This window comes from Chelonia mydas, chromosome 9 (genome assembly GCF_015237465.2).
Source record: "Chelonia mydas isolate rCheMyd1 chromosome 9, rCheMyd1.pri.v2, whole genome shotgun sequence".
Taxonomy (NCBI): domain Eukaryota; kingdom Metazoa; phylum Chordata; order Testudines; family Cheloniidae; genus Chelonia; species Chelonia mydas.
The window spans coordinates 82,364,898-82,390,685 of record NC_057855.1 but is presented as its reverse complement, the minus strand read 5'-3'; the positions used below and the strand labels follow the sequence as shown (position 1 = coordinate 82,390,685).

Genomic DNA, 25,788 nt, shown 5'->3' with positions numbered 1-25,788 from the left:
GTCGAATTGCATCCACAGTACCTCAAATCTGGAAGAGCGATGTCAATCTTAGCGCTACTCCCCTTGCCGAGGTAGAGCACAGAAACCGGTTTTAAGAGTTCTTTAAGTCAACAAAATCGGCTTGGCTGTGTGGATGGATTTAGCTTTAATTCTACCTAACGCGGCTAAATTTGACATAATCGCGTACTGTAGACCAGGCCTTAGGAAACCACTTTTGAGGCTATGTCTTAAAGTAAAAGTAGTAAAAAATAAAATAAAACCCCCAACAAAACCCATCTGATTCCTTCAGATTGCCTGTCAATGATTTGAAGAGTAAAGTGAGTAAGAGAGCTTGAGGATAAGCCTGCCATGAGAGAATTCCATACAGTCCTTTGATCTCTCAGTGAAAGTGTTAAGCCATCCAGTGGGAGATAAAATGCCATTTTCTCTCAGTACGGTAAAAATGGTTTGTGAGGAATTTAAATGGGCCTTATTCTCCCTGGCCTTGCATCTTGTGGAATAATTACACACACACAGGACGTGGGCCTGGTTCTCCATTGTGTCATCCTTGCATAGTCAATTGCACCTGTCAGTAAAACATGGACACAAAGCACTACCAGATCACAAAGCTGATATTTTGCCCACATTGATTTAGTGCAGGTACAAAGGATTTCACAGGATGGAAGGTAATTCATAATCAGGCAAAATGGTGCATAATGGCACCATTCTGGCTTAGCAGCATTTTATGCTCACTTTGCATAGGCGTAAATGACTCCTCAAGGGACAAGGCAGTGGAGAATATAGTCCTTTAGATCTAATTCCCAGCTGCCACTTTACACTACTCTGTCAGTGCCTTAAACAGGGCATAAATTATACTCTCAATCTACCTAAGGTCCCTTTTCACTGCTAGAGCAGTGGAAATGAGAATCAGACCCTTTGTCTTTATAGTTGATTGTGTTTTTAAGTAACTGTCAAGGAAGCCTTTCCCAGACCTTAGGAAGAGCTTTGTGTAAGCTGGAAAACTTGTCTCTTTCAGCTTGTCCAATACAAGTTAGTACCTCACCCACTTTGTCTCTCTAAGGAAGCCTAGAGTTTTAGAGAAGTGCCTTTTTCCCCTTCTCCTCTCGGTATAAATCCCATGATTTTATAGAGCTTAATTCTTTGGGAAATGGATCTGAGGAACATGGATGCAAAACCACCAGATCTAACCAACACATTTCATACTGTGCCAAAGTGGCCTTAATTTTTTTGCACATCATGAAGGAATGTAGCAGAACAGTTAGATCCCTTCTGTCTTCTAAATAAATGATCAAGTTCGCTTGGTATTTTGAAACTCATGGCATGCAACCATTCCACACATACGATTGTTTCCATTGCCAGGAAGCTTGAGAGGGACACTGAGCATTACATAGTGGATTTGAACATATGCTACAAAAACCACCTCAGGGCACATTCTAATCTCTCTTATCATAATTGATTCTTCTCCTCCTGTGTAAAAAACTAATTACCTTCCAGGATGCACGTGAGCTTATCCAAAAATAAACATAAACAGCTACACATGATGCACTGCACTTTGTGTTGACACAAGCACTCCTGGTGAGGATGCACAGAGCTGATGCAAGCAGTTGAGTATGCATGTGTTGAAGTGATATACCAACTGTGGCAGCCTTATGTAGTAGTAACCTGCATTGATTAAAGTTTGTAGACATGGCCTGCGACTACCACATCATTTGTCGTTAACATAATATTTGCTACCAATGGAGAGAAAGCTTCCCTGACTCAGGGCCAGGCAGTAAGTTCACACATGATTGTATGGCTACTGGGTAAGGCTCTGAATGGAAGCATTGCCATCTGCAATGAGCCTTCACTAGCTTCTCTATCAATCATGAATAATTATCTGTCCCTGTGACAATACATGTCTAGAGCCTACCATGTTTTTGCTGGTCTAGGCAAGGAGGGATTGAGAGATATTTAAACACAGAAACCTGTTATAGAGAGGGGTCCATGGTTGCAGACAAGACGCCCGCTGACTTTGGAGCCAGTGGGGCAAGGTGGCTCCAGTTTATGCTCCTACTCAGTAGGAAAAGCCTCCTTCTGAAAACAAGTGCTCACTCCTTCCTCTCTGTCCCTCTGGAAAGCGCTTTTAGTCCAATATTTTTCAATTAAGATAAAAGGAGTTTCCCCATGTCAGTCACCAAATGTCCCTGTTCACAGTTTTTACATGTTGGCAGGGATGTGTATATCTTGCCTGATGATTTGTTTTTATTACCATTATTATGCCCAACAATTAGAAACATGCTGCAGGTGGGCTGTTTGCATTAATCACTTGTTTGCAAACAGCAGGGAGCTGTGGGGGAGATCAGGGTGGTTGTTGTTTCCCTTTGGAGGTACATTCATTCTGGCCCTATGCAGCCAGACATTGCAAACGGAAACGGCACTGATTTAAAAGGACAGTTCAGTGCTTGTGTCCATCTGATGACGTCATTTACACACTGGAACTGACATAAGCACACCAGTGAAACATACGGAGTTACACAGCCAGCCAAATCCGACCAAAAAAAGAGGCAGAAAAATGTCAAAAAACAATTAAACAAATTACAGCTTTACAAAGTGTCAATACAGGGCAGCTCCCCACTGCAAATAATGGCTCCTACTTAATCCAGATCCATGCTGTTTCGCTACTAACAAAACACAAGGCCCAGTCACTTTACAGACTCCTGCTTGAACACTTCTGAAGAGCAGCAGCAGGATAAATGCATGTCCTGAGACACCTGGAATCCTTAGCAATCTAAGGCAATGCTTCTCAACCAGGAGTACACAGAAGTCTTCCAGGGGTACGTCAACTCATCTAGGTGTTTGCCTAGTTTTACAACAGGCTACATAAAAAACACTAGCGAAGTCAGTACCAACTAAAATTTCATGCAGACAAAATGAGAAAGTCAGCAATTTGTCAGTAACATTGTGCTGTGACACTTTTGTATTTTTATGTCCGATTTTGTAAGCAAGTAGTTTTAAAGTGAGGTGACACTTGGGATACACAAGACAAATCAGACTCCTGAAAGGAGTACAGTAAGAACATAAGAATGGCCCTAGTGGGTCAGACCAAAGGTCCATCCAGCCCAGTATCCTGTCTACCGACAGTGGCCAATGCCAGGTGCCCCAGGGGCAGTGAACCTAACAGGTAATGATCTAGTGATCTCTCTTCTGCCATCCATCTCCACCCTCTGACAAACAGAGGCTAGGGACACCATTCCTTACCCATCCTGGCTAATGGCCATTAATGGACTTAACCTCCATGAATTTATCCAGTTCTCTTTTAAACCCTGTTATAGTCCTAGCCTTCACAACCTCCTCAGGCAAGGAGTTCCACAGGTTGACTGTGCGCTGAATGAAGAAGAACGTCCTTTTATTTGTTTTAAACCTGCTACCCATTAATTTCATTTGGTGGCCCCTAGTTCTTATATTATGGGAACAAGTAAATAACTTTTCCTTATTCACTGTCTCCACACTACTCATGATTTTATATACCTCTGTCATATCCCCCCTTAGTCTCCTCTTTTCCAAGCTGAAAAGTCCTAAACTCTTTAATCTCTCCTCATATGGGACCTGTTCCAAATCCCTAATCATTTTAGTTGTCCTTTTCTGAAACTTTTCTAATGCCAGTATATCTCTTTTGAGATGAGGGGACCACATCTGTACGCAGTATTCAAGATGTGGGCGTACCATGGATTTATATAAGAGCAATAAGATATTCTCCGTCTTATTCTCTATCCCTTTTTTAATGATTCCTAACATCCCATTTGCTTTTTTGACTGCCGCTGCACACTGCGTGGACATCTTCAGAGAACTATCCACAATGACTCCAAGATCTTTCTCCTGATTAGTTGTAGCTAAATTAGCCCCCATCATATTGTATGTATAGTTGGGGTTATTTTTTCTAATATGCATTACTTTACTTTTATCCACATTAAATTTAATTTGCCATGTTGTTGCCCAATCACTTAGTTTTGTGAGATCTTTTTGAAGTTCTTCATAGTCTTCAAGACACTATCTTGAGCAGTTTAGTATCGTCTGCAAACTTTGCCACCTCTCTGTTTACCCCTTTCTCCAGATCATTTATGAATAAGTAGAATAGGATTGGTCCTAGTACTGACCCCTGGGGAACACCACTAGTTACTGCTCTCCCTTCTGAAAATTTACTGTTTATTCCTACCCTTTGTTCCCTGTCTTTTAACCAGCTCTCAATCCATGAAAGGATCTTCCCTCTTATTCCATGACAACTTAATTTACGTAAGAGCCTTTGGTGAGGGACCTTGTCAAAGGCTTTCTGGAAATCTAAGTACACTATGTCCACTAGATCCCCCTTGTCCACATGTTTGTTGACCCCCCCATCAAAGAACTCTAATAGATTAGTAAGACATGATCTCCCTTTACATGTTGACTTTTGCACAACAATTTATGTTCTTCTATTTGTCTGATAATTTTATTCTTTACTATTGTTTCAACTAATTTGCCTGGTACTGACATTAGACTTACCGGTCTGTAATTGCCAGGATCACCTCTAGAGCCCTTCTTAAATATTGACATTACATTAGCTATCTTCTAGTCATTGAGTACAGTGGCTGATTTAAAGGACAGGTTACAAACCATAGTTAATAGTTCCGCAATTTCACATTTGAGTTCTTTCAGAACTCTTGGGTGAATGCCATCTGGTCCCGGTTACTTGTTACTGTTAAGTTTCTCAATTAATTCCCAAACCTCTTCTAGTGATACTTCAGTCTGTGACAATTCCTCAGATTTGTCACCTACAAAAGATGGCTCAAGTTTGGGAATCTCCTTAACATCCTCAGCCGTGAAGACTGAAGCAAAGAATTCATTTAGTTACTCTGCAATGACTTTATCATCTTTAAGTGCTCCTTTTGTATCTCGATCGTCCAGGGGCCCCACTGGTTGTTTAGCAGGCTCCTGCTTCTGATGTACTTAAAAAACATTTTATTATTACAGTAGACTGGAAAGGTTGAGAGCCACTGATCTAAGGTCTGGTTCTTAGCTCAGAAAATTGTGTGTGCAGGCGTGCAGCCAAGCATCATTCAGGTAAAAATAAGGCCCAATGCTATAAGGTGACAGGCAACCTCTCACTGAGGTCCACTGGAGGAAGTGGAAGGTGCCCTGTGCTTTGAAGGCTTACTCCCCAAAATCCTGACGGGATTGCTGAAAATAAGGAACAACTGTTGTGGTCAAATCAGTGCGCTTATTTATTCTGTAGTTACATAACAACCTACCCTTACTACTTTACACCATTTATGATCCCCACTGTAATTGCCTTTAAGGGTGCCACCAGCTGGAGTTTTTGTGGGACTGCCCTGATTTTGAGAAGGCCGTTCCAATTTCTCCACTGCTCCACTCACAAAAATATGAAAATAAATAGAGTAAAATAATTTTTTCTCCTCCCAGTGCCAGTCACAGCTTAAACAGAAAATCTCTTCCAGTTGAAGGATCTGGCTGCCTATCTGATCTGTCTTAGTGTTTTGTATAGCATCCATCACCATAGTAGCTAAGCATGTAGGGTAAATTTTTCAAAAACACCTAACTGATTTAGGAACCTAAGTCCCTTTAGCATTTAGGCTTCTAAGTCACTTAAGTTCTTTTGAAAGTTTTATCGGTACTATCTAAGGCGATCTGGGCAGGAGTGGCCAGCTGCTCCAATGTCCCAGAACAAATTGCAGCAGCAGCAGCTGTAATTCATTTAACAGTTTTGTAGCTACAGCCTATGAGATGTGCCCTTAACAAATAACACCTAAATGTACTGTGAGTCATTCCTAAAAGCTGCCACTGTGCAACTTGAGCGCTCAGCTTCCAGTATGTCCATGCTTCTCAGTCTACAACAGTAATATCAGGATGATGCTGACATCTGTGATGTAATAGTGATGCGTTGTGATGAAACGATGCCACATGAAATGTTAATGACACCCCATCACCACACTGAAAAACATCACCATGTGACATGACATAATTGTCTAGTGGGACTGTGACCTTATTTAAGTTATTCAGTGAAAGCCTGGCCCGACTGAAGTCACAGGAAATTTTGCCACTGAGTGGAACATAGCCAGGATTTCATCCGTTATGTCTCCCAGGTCCATTTAAACGATTCCCAGTCTCCATCAGTGTGAGCAAAATCACAAATCCATATGAAGAATAACTGGCATGGAAGTATTTCACTCTTAGTCAACCTACAGCTTATCACTGTAGCAATCTGTTATCATGTGCTAGATATGGCCAAACTTGAGGCTCTAGCCTTGCTCTTTGCTTCTGGGGCTATGTGCTCTGCAGATATAGCAGGCCATGGGTAGAGGATGGGAAAGATGCATCTTCCACCACTCTGCAGTTTTCCCTCTGGTAATGTGGAGCAGACTTTATGGGCTATGGAATGTGTCATGTTGAGCTCTCCTCATCTAGGACAATGGCATAACGCAGGGTCTTGAGTGGAGGGAGGACAGTAAAAAATAGGGTGATTAGATAGGCTTCAAAGCTTCAAGGAGGCTTTAGAAAAAACTTTCCACCCTCCCAGGTGGAAAACAAATGCAATGGACAAGTGAAATACATTAAACTCCTTAACCAGGTTAACTAGGTCTTTCCCTTTCCAACCCAGGGATGTCACAGGCAAATGACAATTGATATGTAATCTACTGAGTTCTGTCCTTGGTTTGGAAACAGAAAGAAAATCCAGAGTCAGCTAATGAAACCATGTCAGCATTTTACTCGAGTTAGATTCACGGCCCTTGTCTATTGAACGATACTGAAGTGTCTCTGGATTTCCAGGGCTTTTGGGTGGCTCTCTTTCATCTTTTAGCGGAAGCATGTCTTCCTTTTTCTGGCACTAAAGGTAGTAGTTTCCATTTCTGGGAAATTTTTCTGAGTCCCTAGAGCCTGGATGAAGCAGAGCCAAAGAATCAAACTGGGGTTTTTCAGGTGTGAAGCACTATTTGCATGGCTCTGGAGACAAAGGTCCTATACCCAAATGTGAGAAATATGAGATTAAACTAGTGTTTGCTTACTAGCAACTGTGATCATTAAGATTGCAGATTGTCCACCATTACCCTCGTTAACAACATGCCCATAACTTTAATTGTGCAGTCACATGGGTTTGTGCATTTGGCATGTATGTAACTGGAATTTGGATATTGTAGGCCACGCTTGAATTGGCTGTTGGGGCCAATAAGATGCCTCCAAAAATATTGTTATGTGTCTCCTTTTGTCAAGGGCTTTTTCTTTCCTTTTCCAGATTTTTCCCCTTCTTCCTACCAGCAGTAGTGAAATGAGGGAGCCCAACTACAGCTCCCAACTTTGAACACTGTTTGCAAATGCATTCGCAACCAGAGTGCCCACCAAGGGCACAGAGTCACAGTTTGTGCTTCACTTGAGTGCGTTCAAAATACAGCTGCAAACAAAGCAGGGTGAGCATTAGGGATATGAAACACACCAGAATCATCGTCCGTAAGGCTCCTTCTTTGTCACGCCTACTCAAGGCTTATTAAAATCCTCTCTGATTTTCTTCACATCTCATCACTGCAGAACTACTTAGGGATACTGAGCCTATTGCAGTCACATCCTCTCAAATTCAAATCCATGGGCCTGTGAGAAGTGGTGGGATGATGAGAGCTGTTGATACCAGCAGGAGTTCCCTTTGCACAGGCAGGCCTGCCATTGGAAAGGCCCAGGGCTTGGACTTTAGTGAGAATAGGAAGATTACTGAGGATACCTGGAAGGGGATTTGGCGCTATCATCTTTAGAAATCATTAAAGGCTTATTAGATACCTATGGGCACAGTTTTAATTGAAGTCTGACTCAAATCTGTCCTAGACAGAAAATGAAGTACTCAGTCAATGCTAAACAGGATCACAAATGACTAATCTTGATCTTGTAGCGCGCTGCACACCTCCCAGGGGATGCTGAGGGCCCTGAGCGCTCATTGACTTCAGTTTAGAACCAGGTGGGTTTAGAACCAGCCCTACTTGCACCTGGTCTTCCTTTCAATCCAAACACATTGGTCTCAGCTGGGTCACGGTCCTGGTGTTCCCTCAATGAACACAAGGTAGGCCAGGAAATAAGTCATTTTACTCAACATATGTGGCTTTGGCAAACCCCCACATTAAGGTGACTCTTACCTCTTTCTGATGATACTTTATTGCTACCTTTAACTTTGCCAAATCATGACATTTTTGGGGATCCAGCTCCTCGCTCTGATCATCCCTGTGGTTGAGAATGATCTCCAGTTCCCTGGAGCTCCGTGCCTGGTCCAAAAGGTCCTTAGCAAAACGTTTGCACTGCTGGGAAAGCTCTTCGTATTCAGCCTTGAACTCATTCTCCACTTTGCTGAGCTCCTTCAGTTCCCAGCCCAGCCGGAAGGCTGTCAAAATAGGGTCCTCACTCGATAAGGCAATCAACGAAGGGCTGGCTAAGGCTTTGTAGATATTCAGCCTCGACCTGGAATGCCTCAGGCTGTCCACCTCAGAACTGGAGACACATTCCACACAGTTGCATCTGATCTGGTGGGGGCGCGGTATTGTTACCCGTCTTTGGACAAGCAGTTTGATGATTTCGTAGTTGTTGGTGTGGGCTGCCAACATTATTGGGGTGATATCAGGGGTGAATTCTGAAAACTGGGTGTCCATCATCAAGGTAGGGACCTACACATAACAGATAAATACATAATCATAATAAATAATAATAATAATTAATAACCTCATTCAGGGGAGTAGGAAATAGACATTCCTCTTGTATAGTTATACTAAACATGGTCCATGCTGACTAAGCAGGGTAATTCAAAATATTCCACATTCAGCAAACCTTTTTTACTCCCTATTTAGGCAAAACTGCTTTCTCCAAAAAGTGCCCAGTGGCCCTCACTGCAGCAATCCATGGCACTTTAACTCATACGCTGATGTGAAAGTTGCTCAATACCCCATGTTTGTTTTTAAAAAGGAAGTTGATGGAAAGTAGATCCTAGTTCATAAATTGCTACTGAAAGGACAGCTGGGTTTGTGAGACAAAGGCCCAGGGAACCTCACAAAAGGAGAGCCCCCCAAACAATCAATATATTATAAATATTATTATTTATTATTTATTTATTTATAATATAGTAGTGCCTCAGAGTCCCAGTCATGGACCAGGACACCATTGTGCAAGGTGCTGTACAAACACAGAATAAAATGACGGTCCCTCGTTGAGCAAAGGGGTTGCTAACTTTTTCCCTACTCTTTTAGTAGGGACAACGCTCCAAAGGAGGAGAATGTTACATAAATGCCCTCAGATCACATTTTCTAAAAGGTTTGAAAAATGTTAAATGTAAAATTAATGAGTCACAATCAGCCACTACAGGGTATGCATTATTCTGCTACTGGTGCAATTTTCAAGTAGTTAAAGGCCCAGGGCTGAAGTGGAGGTTAATGCTCACTCTATTGTGATTCATTACTATATTCAGAGTGCAGAATTACACTGAAATGCTCATACAGACTCACCCCTCAGTGTGTTTCCATTTGCAACATAGCTAGCTCTTTTTGTTGTGTGCTAATAATCACTCAAGCGTACTGTATTTCATGTACCCGCCGCACTCACTCCTGTGGCTGACATTCTGCTGCTGGAAGTCTGATTGCAGGTTATGGTGAATAGCGGGCACATTTCCCTCTTGTGACTGTCAGAGGCATTTTCACAGAAGGATTTTAATGACAAGAAACATTACTCAGACCATTAAAAAAAAACACTCCAGCTAGTTAATAATTCTCTTTTCTGACACCTGTAACATGATGTAATGGTGGTTGTGAGCAGCAGTGATTGGACGTGGGCATCTAAAACCATGAGTCTCTTCACTCAACGGCTCTAGTAGACTCATAAACCTCTATGCAGTCCAGCCACTAAAGCAGGACTGAAAGCCAGAGAGGTAAACTTGGGGCTACCATCTGTAATATTTTCCCCAAAACATGCAAAAAGCTAGGTGGGTTGGGTGTGCTGCTGGTGAGAATGGCAAAGCAGATGACTGAGCTGGCTAGAAGTGCCAGGGCTTGCAAATATAACAAGGTGCCTGCCTGGGTACAGCAAAATAGGAGTTAATTCTCCAGCAAGCCACACCCACACAGGTGGAAAGAATTATGTTAAGGAGGCAGAGCTCCTGACTGAAGGCAATCAGGAGCTAAGGGCTTACACCAGGGAATCCTATAAAAATGGCTCACTGGGTGCACTGAGGGCAGGGAGTGGGGATGGTTATTGTGTTTGGTTGAGGGTGGAGCATTACTGCTCAAGAAAGCTGCATTTGTTTTCTCTTTGTTAAACAAGGTGACTGTTGTCTTTTGAGAAGCCTATTAAGCTCTTGGCAATAAACAGCATGGAGGGAAGCTCTCTTTGCAATGCTTTTGCTGGTTGCTCACTCTGCCACTTTAGTAACCTACCTTTCTAAATGGCAAATGAAAGGTACAGAGTTCACTTGGCCACATTTACTATAGTTTTGATCCTCAAATAAAATGCATGTATAAGTACATAATGAACCTAGTTATTTCTCTCTCTTGTATAGTCAGTCACTATTGGCTACTATACCCAGATCCTAGGCTTCAAATTGGAAAAGAAGCAGTTTCCCCTCTGTAAACCCCATTACAATCAGATGACAGGTTTAATTTGGTTCTTTCCTGATTGAATGTGCTGTATCTAGACTTGTAAAGGGAGAATATTCAGCCTTCCATGAATGACTGAGTCATGTTTCTTTAAATAAAAGACATTTGCAGACAAAATAATGACACAAGTGGGGAAGGAGCTGAGCTAAGCTACCCTGGACCTTTCAGAATCTGACATCCTAGCCCTGATCTGCTGTTATTATTGTCTGTATAACAGTAGAGCCTAGACATCCAAACCAGGGTTGGAACTCTGTGCTAGGCATAATACAAACACATAGTGAGAGACAGTCCCTGCCTGGAAGAGCTTACAGTCTAAATAGACAGAGAGAGGGAAAAGAAACAGATGCACTATCAGCCCAAGGTCACACAGCAGTTCACTGGCAATGTGAGAAATAGAACCCACGTCAACTGATTTCCTTGGTAGTACCTTAAGCACTGACAACCTGGGTCCATCTCTAATTACAGCTGTATTACAAACCAAACCAACAACAGAGAGACGCCTGGTGAAAATGAGGGCTGTGATGATCCTTTTTCTTCTTCTTCTCATTCCTAATTGATCTACGCTAAAGGCAGTATGCTGGCCAGAAATGTTACATTTTGTGACTTTTTGGTGCTTTTGCATCAGACCTTGCTGGTTTTCAAATACAGATCTTGGTCTGTGACTCTTCTGTGTAAAAGTTGGCATTATGCAGAGAAATCCTCTGTTGATAACGCAATATTTGATGTATTGTCATTGGAGTAATTGCTGATGCTCAGTCTGTGGCTCAGCATATATTTGCATTGTTCTTACCGGTTGAGCTCATGTTTAGGTCAGCTTATTCCACATTTTAGGCTAAATTACAGTGATGGAAGTAGAATAGGAATACATTATTTTACCCCAAAGACTGTGCTAAGTGACCTGAATAACAAATTATTTTCCATTAACCTCATCCCCTGACACAAGCTGTTATGCCGAATCCCTCAGAACCCCACTGTCAGTTCTCACATAATAGCATGTGCCTTTCCTGCATTTTATCTTGGTAGTGTCAGCTTCAGAAATTAAAACTACCATTTATAACAATCGATCGAATACTTATTAACATCCTCCTGGAGTTAATCCTCACAAGGCTGGGCTACTCACCCGCTACCTCATTGCCTTTTTTGATGATACTGCAATGAGTGATAATTGGATTTTTTAACTAATTCCTGTCCTATTTCGGAAACATTGCAGTTTTCCCTCACATGGAATCATTGCTCAATCTACTTCTGAGTTTTCAAACAACCAGCAGAAACACTGTTTTATTCATCATTGGAAAGGCAACATTTTCTAGTAAACAATGCACAAGAGAGGGAGAACAAGGGCTTGGATTCCAGTCCAGGCTGTAACCTTGAGCAAGTCACTTGACCTCTCTGACTCAGTTTCCTCCAGCTACAAGAAAAAGATAATATGCTCTTTATAACATGCTTTAAGATCCTTAGATGACAGACACTCTATACATGCTAAGTAGTTATTCCTTTCCACAGTTAGAAGATGAAGACTACTAGGCTACACTATGCCTCATAAAGCAATAACTTCCTTCACTCCAAATGGACCACAGTGCAGAACCTCAAAACCAAAACTATTAATCTAGAAAGGTCTGTGGGTCTGATCTAGCCACTGTCTGTTTTGTCAAAGGTTGAAATCAGAATCACAAGGGGTTTATTTTGAAGTTCTTGTTTGGACAGAGCTGGGAACAATTGTTCTTATGAGATTTTTGGCCCAAGGTGATGATCCTGTCCTCTTTCCAGGCCCTTCTCAAGATTCACTTCTACTTTGGAGCCTACAGGAAATTGCTAGCTGATAACGACTAATCGGGTGGCCAGCAGGGATTGCTGGGACTGTTTATTAATTACTTATAGCACTAAAAGAGAGCCTGCCAAATTGTTCAAATATTGACCCTGGGCAGCTACCTTTTCTTAGGACGGTTACCCTCATCTTGTTACACCCACTTGTTGTATCTTCTTTTCAGCTAGAAGGAACCACCTGTTACTATGTGATTATGCAGCACCCTGCAAAATAGAGCCCTGATCTAATTGGGTATAGAGGCACTCTGGGAATACAATTCAAAAAGTAAATAACAATCTCATGAGAATGCTAATCTTGTGACATTTTCCTCTATTAAAGACAGCAGAAAACACCTGAGATAAACTGAGCAGGAAAGATTTCCACCATTTGGGCCTGAAATTCACAAGAAGAGTTCACAAGATTTCAGTGCCAACCAACCCAAGCTCAAGTATTAGCTCTGATTCAGCTTCAGACCTGAATCCTGAATCTTCACCGTCAAGACTGCACAGTTTTGCCCCAGTCTATATTTTCAAACCTATCACACATCCCTTTGCTCCGCCAATGGAAGCATACTTGACATCCCATTTAATTCTTTCTCCCGTCTTCACAGCTTTCTCCATTCTACCCCCTCTGCATGGATGTGCCAGCCTCAAACCACACCTGAGCACATACTCTCTCCTTAATCAATTCCCTCATAAATACTGTCTTTTTCCACAATTCCCAGAAATCCTAGCTCACTTCAAGCACTTTCTCTCCTCCACCATGGTATAGAGGAGATAAGGAAAGCCAAAGAGAACCTAAGCTTGGACTCTTCTCTGAGCTTCCCAGTACATCTTGTTTTAGCTTTATCTACCTCTTAGTCTGTACGCTTCTTGGGCCAGGGACAGGCTGTATATCTGTGTCCTGTATAGCACAGAGGGTATTAGCATGTTGATAGTGCTTGCAAATAATTAGTAATAATATTGACCTGAACCTTACCTGATCTGGATTCAAACATCAGCTACTCAGCTCATCTCTAATTCATAAATCAGCTACACTGGACTAGTGTAAAAGTGTGATATGAACGTTTTCTTAATGTGGCTATTTCCCACTACTTAATTAATATCTGATAGAATGAAAATCGAAAGGGTTTCCTGATTCAGAGTGTAATGCATCACTGGACAAAAGATCCCCTGGTACAATCTCATGTAAAGGTCCAACTGCAACACTTGAAAACAAAACACGACAGAATCAGAGTCTGGATAATCTACTGACCAATGAACCTTTATTTGTAATATATCAATTTTCTATGTGCAATTGTAAAGGAACCACATGCTATCAACTGCCACAAATGGCCTAGCCAGCGTCTGTAGGTCTAAAACAAAGAGGATTTTGCAGCATAAACTCTCATTACATGTGAAACTTGAGAGACCATAGCCACAGCATGGCTGGTAAGATACCTTAAGACTGGTTGTCAGTTCAGAATCACTGTCCTGTCTGTGACACTTATAGATTCTGTTTTGAAAATAGAGACACATGGGGGACAGACAGAGTCAGGGTTAGACGACAGCGCGGCTATTGGCAAAAAGGGCTTGAAAACACATACGGGATTATGGAGACATACGGTGACTGGGTGACATTTCTGATCCCACCTCCCTGCCTGCATCCATGATACAGACTTTCTGGACCAAAAAGGTGTTTGTGTCTTTTTGTAGTGTGGGGCTCTTAAAAATGCAACATTTGCTGATATAATAAAAGGAAGCTAATAATCAGTTTTAAGCAGTGATTCCAGAGATACTGATTTCAAGGCCCTAACATCTAGTCAGATACGCCTAGAGAGACTCTGTACAGGGCTAAAACAGTGACAATGCACAATGCAGTAACAATGTATAAACACAGTGATTGATTTTTCAATACAGAGCAATTCATTGAGTGAAATTACAGCGTTAATTAATAAAACATAGTGAATGCCACCATCTATTTGGTGACAAGAAAAAAGTTCTAGGCTTGTCTTTCGACTTGTCATGAACATCTTTTATCTGTGGCACTCAGTTGTAGGCAAGTATTCAGCTATATTGGGCCTGATCTTCAGTGGTCCGACTCCAGTAATTTCAATGGAGCTATGCTAACATGCTCAGCTGAGGATGTTGCCATTGGGACAAATTCTGCTCTCAAGTTACATCAATGTAAACTCCAAAATGTCCATGTATCTCAGATTTACAATGACATAACTGAGAGCAAAATTTGGATCCATATAATTTTCAGCACACTGTAGTAGCCAATCACCAACCAAAGGTTACTATATAATACAGTACTTATATTTTAAAATGTCGTCAAGGCCAAAAACACTAGCCTACGGTAAGCACTTTAGTGTTTGCTTTGGAAAACAATGCAAGAGAGGGGAAACATATGACTTCAATATAACCAGCCCTTTTTTAGCCAATGATAAGAAGAAGCAAAACAGATATTCAGCCAGTCATATTTGCTCTAGACTGATTTAGTTTTAATTTGGCTACTTATCCATGTGTTTAAAACCCGAGATGTACCCATGGGGTAGCCTTCGCAGAGCTAGCAAGCATAGTTAAGGCATTTGACAGTGGCGTCAGAGTTGTACATGGCCTTGTCGTGCTCAGCCATGTGTTTAAGAACTGCAGTGTACCTAAATTTAGACTGTCAAAAGATGTCACTATTTATGGCTCACGCTGCAATAATAACTCCTCTCTTGTGGGGGGAAGATGAGAAGAGAGAGAAGTCTGTACAAGGGAAGGATTTTGCGAATATAATATCTAAGTGAGCTAGCACTGTTCAGTCGGAATGAGCACTTCCTCCTTAACTGGCATAAGTGTATCTATCAGCATTACACTGCATAAGTCACTCTCCCTTTCTGATGAGAATGAAAGAAGTAAGATGAGGCAGTTGATGTTTAGAAAAAGAGGGAGGGTAACCAATGCATAGTCTTGTCTCCTGATCCCAGCAGGATGCTGTTGAGAATTAGATAGCTTGTGTTTATACCTCTTGTGTTTCAATTAAATTCAACCTCCTGGTTTGCTCTTAACTGAGGCAAGGGACACAACTTAAGAGGAACCTACTGGAACACAAATCCCATTTGAAAGGCTCATCTCATGTCATAAGGAAGTTTTAATTCCATTATCAGAGGGGTAGCCGGGTTAGTCTGTATCCACAAAAACAACGAAAAGTCCAGTGGCACCTTAAAGACTAACAAATTTATTTGGGCATAAGCTTTTGTGGGTAAAAAACCCACTTCTTCAGTTGCATGGAGACTGAAGAAGTGGATCTGAAGAAGTGGGTTTTTTACCCACGAAAGCTTATGCCCAAATAAATGTGTTAGTCTTTAAGGTGCCACCGGACTCCTCGTTGTTTTAATTCCATTGATTATAAAGCAGCGAGGATTTGATTCTGTGCTATAAGGGTGTGAACGACGGCATCCTCTTTTAAGTTCATGACTTCTGATTTGTACAAACACCGTTGAAATGTTTATTATAGTGACAACTTACATATTGTGTTGTAATGTGGCTCTCTGATGATTCCTCTCCCCCAGTTAGTAAATGTATCTTCTCTTATTATTCATTTATATAGCGTAGGGCTAGCTGAATAATATTTGTCAAATTCAATAGAACAAACAGAGGACCAAATTCCAACCTGGCTTCCATTGCGATAAATCCAGAGTAACTCAACAGAGTTACTCCACACTTACAGTGATATCATTGAGATCAGAATCTGGCTCATAGGGTGGCTGGCGTTGTTAAAGCTTTGCCAAAGCCCAGTTGTTCCCTAGTTACTTGCTAGACATAATCATTTCCCAAGATTCTCCAGCAGCAGTTCAGGAACATGTCTAGTAATGCTGGTAAAGGAGTAAATCCAACTTAGCCCCTTTACGGCAGTCCACATTGATGGACGAGTTAGTGCAGATGAGAATTTTTTTTCCCACTTAACAATATAAAGCACTATGTCTTCCCTTTGCCGTTTTTTGTCATTACGATTTTAAGAGCTACTCATGGGTGGGAACAGGAGCGTTGGTGACAACATAGAGCAGGGGTGGCCAACCTGGGGGGTGCTCACTGCTCAAACCCTGCCTCTGCCACAGGCTCTGCCACCACTTCACCCCTTCCCCACTCCACCCCTTCTTACCCCCTCCCCTGAGCCTGCCGTGCCCTCACTCCTCCCCCCACCCAGAGCCTCCTGCATGCCACAAAACAGCTGATTGGGAGGTGCTGATCGGTGGGGCTGCCGGTGGGCGGGAGGCGCTGGGAGCGGGGTTGGGGGGACTGATGGGGGGCTGCTGGTGTATTACTGTGGCTCTTTGGCAATGTATATTGGTAAATTCTGGCTCATGTTGGCCATCCCTGAGGTAGACTAAAGCCTGAAAATAGGGAGCTTTTTGTTTTGTTTTTTTTAAAGATGGAAAATTCATCTTGCTGAAGGGCTACCCACGTCCAGTCCTGTTCAGACTTTGTCCCAAATAAAGGCTTTGGCGCTCCACTGCACCTTACACAGCGTACAATTTACAGATAAGCATTCCCTGAAACCCAAATGTGCCTAAGTAAAGTCATTGCATGGCTGGCAATTTGCAATGATTATCAGGCATAGCTTGTAAAGTCATGTGCTTTTTATTATTATTATTCATGATTTTTTCTGCGGTTGACTTAGAAAAGACGATTGCATTTCCAGCCTTTTTTAATTACTTCATTCAACCTACAAATTCCCAAGTCAGACAAAACGGTAACAGGGACAAGATGTGCTAACGCAATTTAATATTTATGCTATCTATGGTCTTTTATGTCATCTTCTTTGTATGTAGAATGCCTGCCTTTTCCTGTAATTTATTAACATATGCAGGTAGGGTATGAATCCTTGTGTTTCCGTGATGAAATATGTGACAGCTTTTGTTTAGAAGAGGGTTTTGTTTTGTTTTTAATTCCTACTTAACTGTATTTCTTTAAGTTTCAGAATTGATGGCAAAAGAGCAGCATTACAAAAACGAAGCAAATGGGTATATCTGGGATCACTTCTGTGCTGGACTTAATGTTGTCTGACCCTGCCCAGTGGTCTTCCACAAAACAGATTTCTAAACTTACAAAGCAAATTCCTTAGCTCTCCACCCATTTTGATTTTGTTAGGCCAGGCCAGTGGTTTTTGTTTTTGTAATAAAGAGCAGAACATGAAATTTGATGCTACAGCTTCTGAACTAGAAAGTGAAAAGACCACAGAGTCACGGCTGACAAAAAAAAGAAATTTGGAAAATAGATTGTTTCTCCCCCCAAAAAACCCCAGAATGAGTAAGATTTTCCTTTGCTACCACTTATCCAATACCTTTCTTCATTGGTTCTAATGCTATCATTTAAAAACCACAGAGTTAATGATACACTTTAAATGCTGCTGGAACAAGATCTGACTCATCAATAGCATCAGAACTTTGGCATTTTCTTTCTGCATGGTGAATATTCAAGTGCAGTACCTGAGTCCTGTTCATATTCCCATGAACTAAATACTATGATGCACGTTGCCCTGAACCATCACAGTTTGGCTCGTGTGCCAACATGCTCCTTCAAGGTAGACTCAAGTTGAGCGTGGCCTTTGGACGGTCTCTACAGGATTTCCACTTTACTAGTAAGCAGAGGTGGGAAGTATTACAGAAATAACATTCTCAGTCCCAGTGTTAGGGGGAATCAAGTATCTTGTCACTAGTAAACACTGCATTGGCAGGCACTGTAAAGTGTAAGTTATTGCCATAGTGTAGGGGTAAGTGAACTGCAAGGTTAGATATGGGTATATCCGGCATTCTGAGCAGATCTAGATGAATACTGCAAAAAGTATCTGTGAGCTAGAGCCTTGCCACGTGACCGAATCTGATGGGACCCAACTAAAGTGCTTGGATCATGTCAGGTCTGAAAACTAAATCGTCTCTTGCTTATGGGGTCAGGGCAGCAGCATACCCCACTCCTGTCAACCACACCACCTCGTTGTGTTGTGTGTGTGCCGCAAAGTGACTCTGCCAATGAGCTGCAGCACGGCTCCACAGCCCATACAGCACAGCGAGGCGGTGGCATCTGGCAGGAGTGGCATGCGCAGCTGCTGCTTCCCCAGCTCCACGGTTGGAGACGGATCACACGAAGGGGGCGAGGGGAGCACGGCAGCCCCACCAGGTCAAGCCCCAAGGACATGACGTAGGCAGCACAGACACAGTTTCAACAGGAAGGGTTTGGTTCCAGGTTGGATCAGTTCTGAAAGTGACTCAATACTCTTGGGTCAGCTTCAGGTCTGTTGTGGTTGGGTTCAGGTCCAGGTCTGAGTTGAGCTTTAAGATTAGCCCAAGCATTAGTTTTTAATAAAACCATGAATTTGTTCCTGTGGTGCCCACAATATGTCCTCCTCACTTTCCTCCAACACTCACCCAGCTTAAAATATGAATGAGAAAGTGTTACGAACACTCATGGCACAAATAGATATTCATGAATACTCATGCTGAAAGAGTTTGAGTGTCCAGCTTGAAATCTCTTTCCGGGCTCGGGAGGCATCCAGTCAGGAAGCAGAAACAAATATGTGATTTAGGGGACCAATCAAACTGCACAAATAATGAAGATCAGAAGCCACAGTCATGGTGTTTGAGCAATCCCCAGCCTGAAATCTGTTGATTAACCATTACGTTCAAACACCAAACAAACTGATCAAAACAAATGTTTGTTGGTGTAGAAACAGGGAAAAGGATTAAATTTGTTGAACAAAGAGTTTGCCGCAAATAGTTCACCCAGCTGTAATTCGAGCCTCTAGCTCCCAACCCTGGAACGGCACAGTGCTGTGTGAGGACCTTTCTTCCCGTCTTCTTGGATTTCTGGTGACCAGATGGCCCAGACAGCTGAACTGGCATGATATTAAGCTACTGGGGATCAATGTAATTTATTGTTATGAGCTGCCAGCAAGTGACATAGGGTCACGTTGAGCACATTACTTGAGGTATTATCAACAACACTCTTTTAAATGAGTAAAGAAGGTTCCTAGTGAAGCAACCATTGTAGTTCCAATTCCCTGACCTTCTGTCTGTCTTTGAGGCAGGGAGCATTTCTTCTGTTCAGCTGTCGGTGGAAGGGACTTGAATATATTATACAGAGTGGACACTAAAAGAAAAGAGTTTGGGCAGTTCCTGGAGTGGCCAAGGATGTGGATGAGACACGCACCATGTCACAATCTGCCCTATCGCCCTGAGGATGTTGTTCCTGGTTCTTCCACACATCCAATCTTTGCTACCTGCTCTTAGGTTTAAAATATGGCTTTTTCCTGATTAATGTGTTAATTAAATGAAGTGGTGATTTCTCTGCTGTTGGTTTAATTAGATGGACTCCATTTCTGATGCAGCTTTCACTGTCACAGGCCTGCTGCTAACTATAGCTATGAGTTCTTACTATAGCAATAAAAATAATGAAAAGGTTGGGTGCTGGCAGAGCTGTTAGACATTTGAGCTGCAACAATCACTTTTAGATTTTCAAACACAATCTTTCTTCCTTGTGGTCTCTTCAAATATTCCCACACCAAGTACCTACAGCAAACTTGCTTGTAGTACCACTGTTCCCTCTGAACCTTCTCTGGAATAACTTTGACTCTAAACCTTTCCAACTATTGTTAAATCTTTCCTGTTCCACTGAAACTCTTGTCTCAGATGCTCTGATACAATGATGAAGGCCACAGAAGTTCCTAGACGGGTGGTTACATCTAGGCTTTGTGCTCCTTTTGCCTGTTGTCGGTTTCTGATGTCCTGCACTTCTTATGCTCATCTCTGTGGCATCTCAGGCAGGTTGGCTAAGGCCTCTTCTCAGAGATGTCCGAGAACTAACACTGAAGTTGTGCTTCTACCATAATCACTATGTGGAGCAGTATGTGCACCGCACATCCATTTGCCGTGCCTCTCCATGAACACCATTCCCATATTCATTTCTTCCTTGGTTTACTGTCTCGGAGTTGCAGGTCTGGAGTTTGATACCATTGGGCTGTGAGCACACAGATTCCTGCTTTTCTTTAATACTTTAGTAAGGTCAGAGGCAATGGTCATTCCTTTTTCTACAGGAAAGAAATATAAGGGATGATCTCTCTTATGGCTTTGAAGAGAGGGCAGTTCAGACCTTCAATCCTCTCACTGTGTAGAGGTCCTACCTAATCCCACTGGTTTCCAAGATTTTTCATTCTTTCTTATCTAGTTTTTATACCACCATCATCTCTTTGGTATCTAAGCTGTTTCCTTCATTTTCATAAGCACAGTTAGTTATTCGGTTACGAGGCATGTGGAAAGGTTAGAGAAACTCTTCTCTTGTCTCTTTTAGTAGAGAAGAAGATCCCTACATGATTATGACTACTCAACTGAAAACACCCTCCATCAAAGAAGTAACCTGGCTTTGGTAAGAATGAAAAGGTTTAATGTAGCATATCGTTTATGGTTCATAAAAGATTGCCTTGGGGCCACAGATCTATGGTATTTACTTACACAGAGATTAAGACAGACTTTTATTCATCAACTCATTTGAAACAGGATTTTCGAGATCAAGCTTAAGTTATCAAATGTTATCAAGTTTAAGAGCCTGCTTCTAGCAGGTGCCTGAGGATTATTAACACAGATCCTAAATCTTGTCCTTTATTCCCTACAGCGTTTTCTGGAAAAAAAAAATTTCCCCTGGGCTTATTTCTGCAGTATATTTTCTTTGGAAGATATTGGGATTGGTGTCTGTTGAGATCTCATTGACTCATGAGGCCTTTTGACCACTGAAACAAATGCAACCAAATTATCAATACTGAAAACACTTTTTTGTATTTTTGTTATTGAGACTTTGCATTTCAGTCCCATCTGCAAACCAGATTAATTTGGAGCCAGCTGCCTGGGGCAAATTACTAATTATGGCAGATAGAAGAGGGGTCTTAATATCATCTTTATGTAAACATTTGGTGTCAGCTCTGACTGACATGAGCAAAACAGCTACCCAGGAAAGTGTTTATGTTTAGACTGAGGACAAAAAATTAATCCAGATAATTGATAGAAGTTCATTTCTTAAAGAAGAGAAATAGGGTTCAGAATTCAGCATAGACTGTACATTTTATGTTAGAAATTAACATATTGCCATGAGTTACAATTTATGGCAGACTCATGCAAATTGAGTGTATTTGCACTAAGAGTTACACAAAGCACTCAGCAAAGCACCTGCATTGTTCTGTAAAAATCACGTAGGAACCAATTAAAAAAAACCCTGAATGCCCACAGGTTCGAATTCAAAATCCATAAAAGTCAGTGGAAAGACTCCTATTGTCCTTCAGTGGGTTTCACTGAAAGATCAGGCCCTCAGTGAAGGAGTTATGTGAAATACTATTGCTTCTAAAAATAAGATTAAGATTATTATGGCGAAAACTTTATAAACGTAAAGTACATTTTCGAAGGAGTGGTTTCTCTTTTGTAAGTGCAATTAATATCCCCGCAGGTTGCACCTACAGACTTGTCTACATGGGGACATCCAGGAAAACCTGATTTAACTAGAAGTGTGAATTTGAAGTGGATTCATTAAGCTGCATGAAATCCCTATGTGGACAATGTCATTCAGAATTAAAGTGGCCTGAATTTGTTTTATCTTAATTCACGTTCGAAGTACCTGTGACCACACTGGGAGTTGGATTAGGCCCTTAGTCAGCATGGATGTTATCCTCTACTACGAATGACACATATCAACCTCTCCCTGCAGGCTCTCCATTGATTAAAACAAAGGTGAGAATCCCATGACATGACACGTCTGTGGCTGAACCCAAAATCTCCAAAAAGGGTCATTGTGGGTCACAACTGCTGTGACATTAAGTTAGCAATGGAATTATTCTGTGTATAACTGGTGTAATCTCTTTAACGGTTTCATCTAGAGACCTGTAGTACAGTGCACAGAAAACTGTGGCTGTCCATTGTAATGATCAGACAGAAGAGACCTTGTGAGAAATGCCAAGTTCCGTGGAGGTGAACCTAAAAGGAAATAAAGCTATTTTAAAACATCATTGTTCAGATGTAATGTGCTATGTCGGTTCCCTCAAAGAGGCTTTTGCTTGCCCCGGTCTCTCCTAAACTTCCAATGTAAACGAAATCTCATTTCTTTCTTTCCAGACCCATCTGAAACAAGCCAAGCTGTAGCGCTGGAGAAGTGTGTTGATATAGTAACTGGCATATGACATATCACTACAATTGTCCTAGCGCTTTCAGAAAACAGCAGTTTAACATCAAAACTGCAGTGTAACAAAGGCGTGAGGAGTAAAGGGTGCCTGCTGGGTTTGGTAATGGCACATGAAGTCCTTTGCTGCTGTGTCAAGCTCACCAATTTGAATCAGGCTCTGAGAGGCAGGGATGGGACCCTGGCACTCTCACAGGAGAAAAGCAAACAAACAAAAACTAAAAAAGCTCTTGCCCTACTTTTGAAACCACTGCAGACCCTACTACCTGGAGATATCTCTATACAGCCCCAGGCCAGAGAGGGGCCAGGCCAGAACCTCCACAGGGAGCTCCCTTGTGTGTCTGAGGGGTGCCCAGGCTAGACCGTCCATTAGAGTTATATGGGCCCGTGGTGCCCATGCTCCAGCAATATTCAGGGCATGGGGGCCCGGCTCTACCAATGTGCGGGGCCAGGTCTCTCTCTCTGGCCCCACCTGCCACCCCCGCGCGCCTCCCCCGGAGCGTCCCTGCCTGCTGCCCTGCTGCTCCGCACTGCACTCCCTTGCCGGCTGCTGGTGGCTACAACGAAGGGAGTGGCGCCAGCGGCAGGCTGAGGCAGCTGCTGCACCTGCAGAGGGAGGAGGCACACACATGATGGCAGCCCCCCCGCCCTGGCTCCCACCAGGAGACGACTCCGATTCCGGGGGGCCTTCCTGGCGTCTGCACCTGAGCAGCTGGGGCTTGGGTGAGTGTTGGACTTTGGACATCCTGTTCCCTTCCCCCCCCCCCGCCATCCGCAGTCACCTGCCCGCAGTCACCACTCCGGCCCCTCGCTTGGCAAGGGGAAGCCCTATTCCCCCCCCCCCCCCCCCCCGCAGTGAGGCTACAGTGAGGAACAGCAACAGGAGAGGAGGCACACACGTGATGGCAGCTCCCTCCTCCCCCGGCACCCACCACGGGGGAGGCAAGGGGGCTTCCTGGACCTGAGCAGCTGGGGCTTGGGGTGAGTGTCATGACATCCTCCCCCCCCCCCCCCCCCCCCCCCCGCAGTCACCACTCCTGCCCCACGCTGGGCAAGGAGCAGCCCCCTCCCACACCGAACAATGACGAAAAGTGTTTGCTGCCTCCTGTAGAACATCGCAAAAGAAGGGGCTCCATTTTGTTTTAATTTTAGAAAGTATTTGCTTTTGCAGGTTATTGATCCAAGAGTGCTTGGTGTGATACAGCATGGCCAGAAGGCAGCAGGAGAGTGATATAGGAGAGATATCCAGGGGAAGGAGTTGGAGCAGAGTTGTTTGGAGTTGGAGCAGAGAGCAGTTTGAAGAGAGTTTGGAGAAGTGCCGTGGCTGGCTAGAAGACCAAGACCCTAGGTAAAGAGATACCGGCTTGTGCAGAGAGAGGGCAGGAAGCCCCACAAGCTGAAGAGCAGGAGAGGGAAGTAGCCCAGGGGAAGGAAGCACTAGTTCAAGTGGTTTACCACTATCCCTAGGGCCCCTGGGCTGGGACCCGGAGTAGAGGGCAGGCCCGGGTCCCTCCCTCTCCACTACCCTTCTCTGGGTTACTAGTGGGACAGTAAATACCCTAGTTCAGGGGCAGGAAACTGTGCCATTAACCCACCCACCCCCCCCAGAAGAGGAAGCGCGGGACCCATCATAATTGTACTGGCAATTTGCTACATTGGTTGTTTCCGTATTCAAAAGAGCATTAATAAAGTTGATATTTTTAGTTAAATAAATTTTTCTTACGATAGTGATATTGTGCAATATAGGTAAACTGTTAAATGCTTACTGTTTCCAGTCCATTTTTACATGGTTTAAAAATATATATATCGGTTTACAAGGCGGGTGGGACTTGGACACCACCAAAAATTATAAAAACCTGCCTCCCCTGCACTCTGCAGCTGGTTGGTCCAACTCACTTTGTGGATCATTTGTGGGAGGAGTGGGCTTGTGGTGTCTTCTCCTCAGCCCTCCTCCCTTCCTCTTGCACCCATACAAGTGCTGTCTCTGTGCTCCCCGATGCACAGTGACTACAGTTGAGGCTGGCTGTGCAAGGAAGGAAGGACAGGCTCTTTGCACAAGGAGCCAGGTATGGGCCGGCCACAGTCCAGCCCTCAGTATTTTCAGACAGAAAGGGTAGACCATATCAGGCTGTCTGTATATGTCTGTAAAAGTAGTTATGCCGGAAGGTACTTGTGGCCTGCCATCATGCAAAGACAGTCACAGCCCTCGTTCAGGTGAACAGGTGCGATAAAGCGCTCTCCTTTGTGCCCAACGTCTGGAGCACCTGAAATTCTTTTCTAGGGCAAAACAACTGATGCCCCCAGGGAGGTGTCAAGAAAGCGTGGTGCTAACAGGGTTTCCAAAGTGCATAACTCAGGGCTGGGAAGCTGGAAGAAGGCTGTATGTCAAGCAGCTAGGAGCGAGCAACCAGAGCCTCAGAGCTCTCTCTCTGCGCCCTGGACAGAAGCTGAGCAAACAGAGCCCCTCTCTATGGAACAGAACTGACTGTGTCTGACTTCAGTTTTCTGCAGAAAAGGAGCTGCCCATGTGCAGTTTTGTGCCTACCACTTTCCAGGGAAACAAGCCCTTGTGTATAAATAAACAGACTGTGCTCAGCAAATAACCTGACTCTGCACCATGGATTTCTCTGCCAAACAGAAACCACTCAGCAAGGCCTGGATTTCAGCTACTGCTCAGCCAAAAAGGGGCAACCTTTTTATTTTTGCTTGGCATGAATGAGGACACGGCCAGGACCATAATGTCAGCCGAGGAGGACCTGGATACGTGCACACACAGGCATATAATTCAACTTCAGCGGCTGTCCTGTGCTAAGAGGATTTCTGGGGTACTCTTGTGAAAGACGTTTGGTGGGGAGGCACCCTAGGACTTCCCCAGGAAAGGATCCAGTAAGGATCATTGGAGAATGTGCATTGGCACTGCTCTGAGGCTATCATAAGGAGTCTGAGTTCTGAAACAGGCTGCTCTGGAATTAGCTTTGTGGGTTAAAGCGTTAAGCCATGTGTCCTTATTGTGCTTTAACTAGGCACTTATTTTCGATAAAACTGTGCATGAAATGAATACCAATCCATTAGTATTGATGAGGCTGAAGAGCTAAGAACCAGTCCTGTAATCTTCTGCAGGCAAACTCCCAATGAGGTCTACAGAAGGTCCCAAACCAAAACCGCA

General features: G+C 43.2%; 1 protein-coding gene across 1 annotated transcript in view; it reads right to left on the bottom strand.

The window, feature by feature from the left end:
- The window catches only part of TRPC5 (transient receptor potential cation channel subfamily C member 5), a 133,843-nt gene that overhangs the window by 63,445 nt on the left and 44,610 nt on the right, over nt 1–25,788 (bottom strand). The window contains exon 3 of the mRNA XM_037908824.2: nt 8,145–8,666. Coding sequence (XP_037764752.1) covers nt 8,145–8,666 — 522 coding nt within the window. The remainder of the gene's footprint in view (nt 1–8,144; nt 8,667–25,788) is intronic.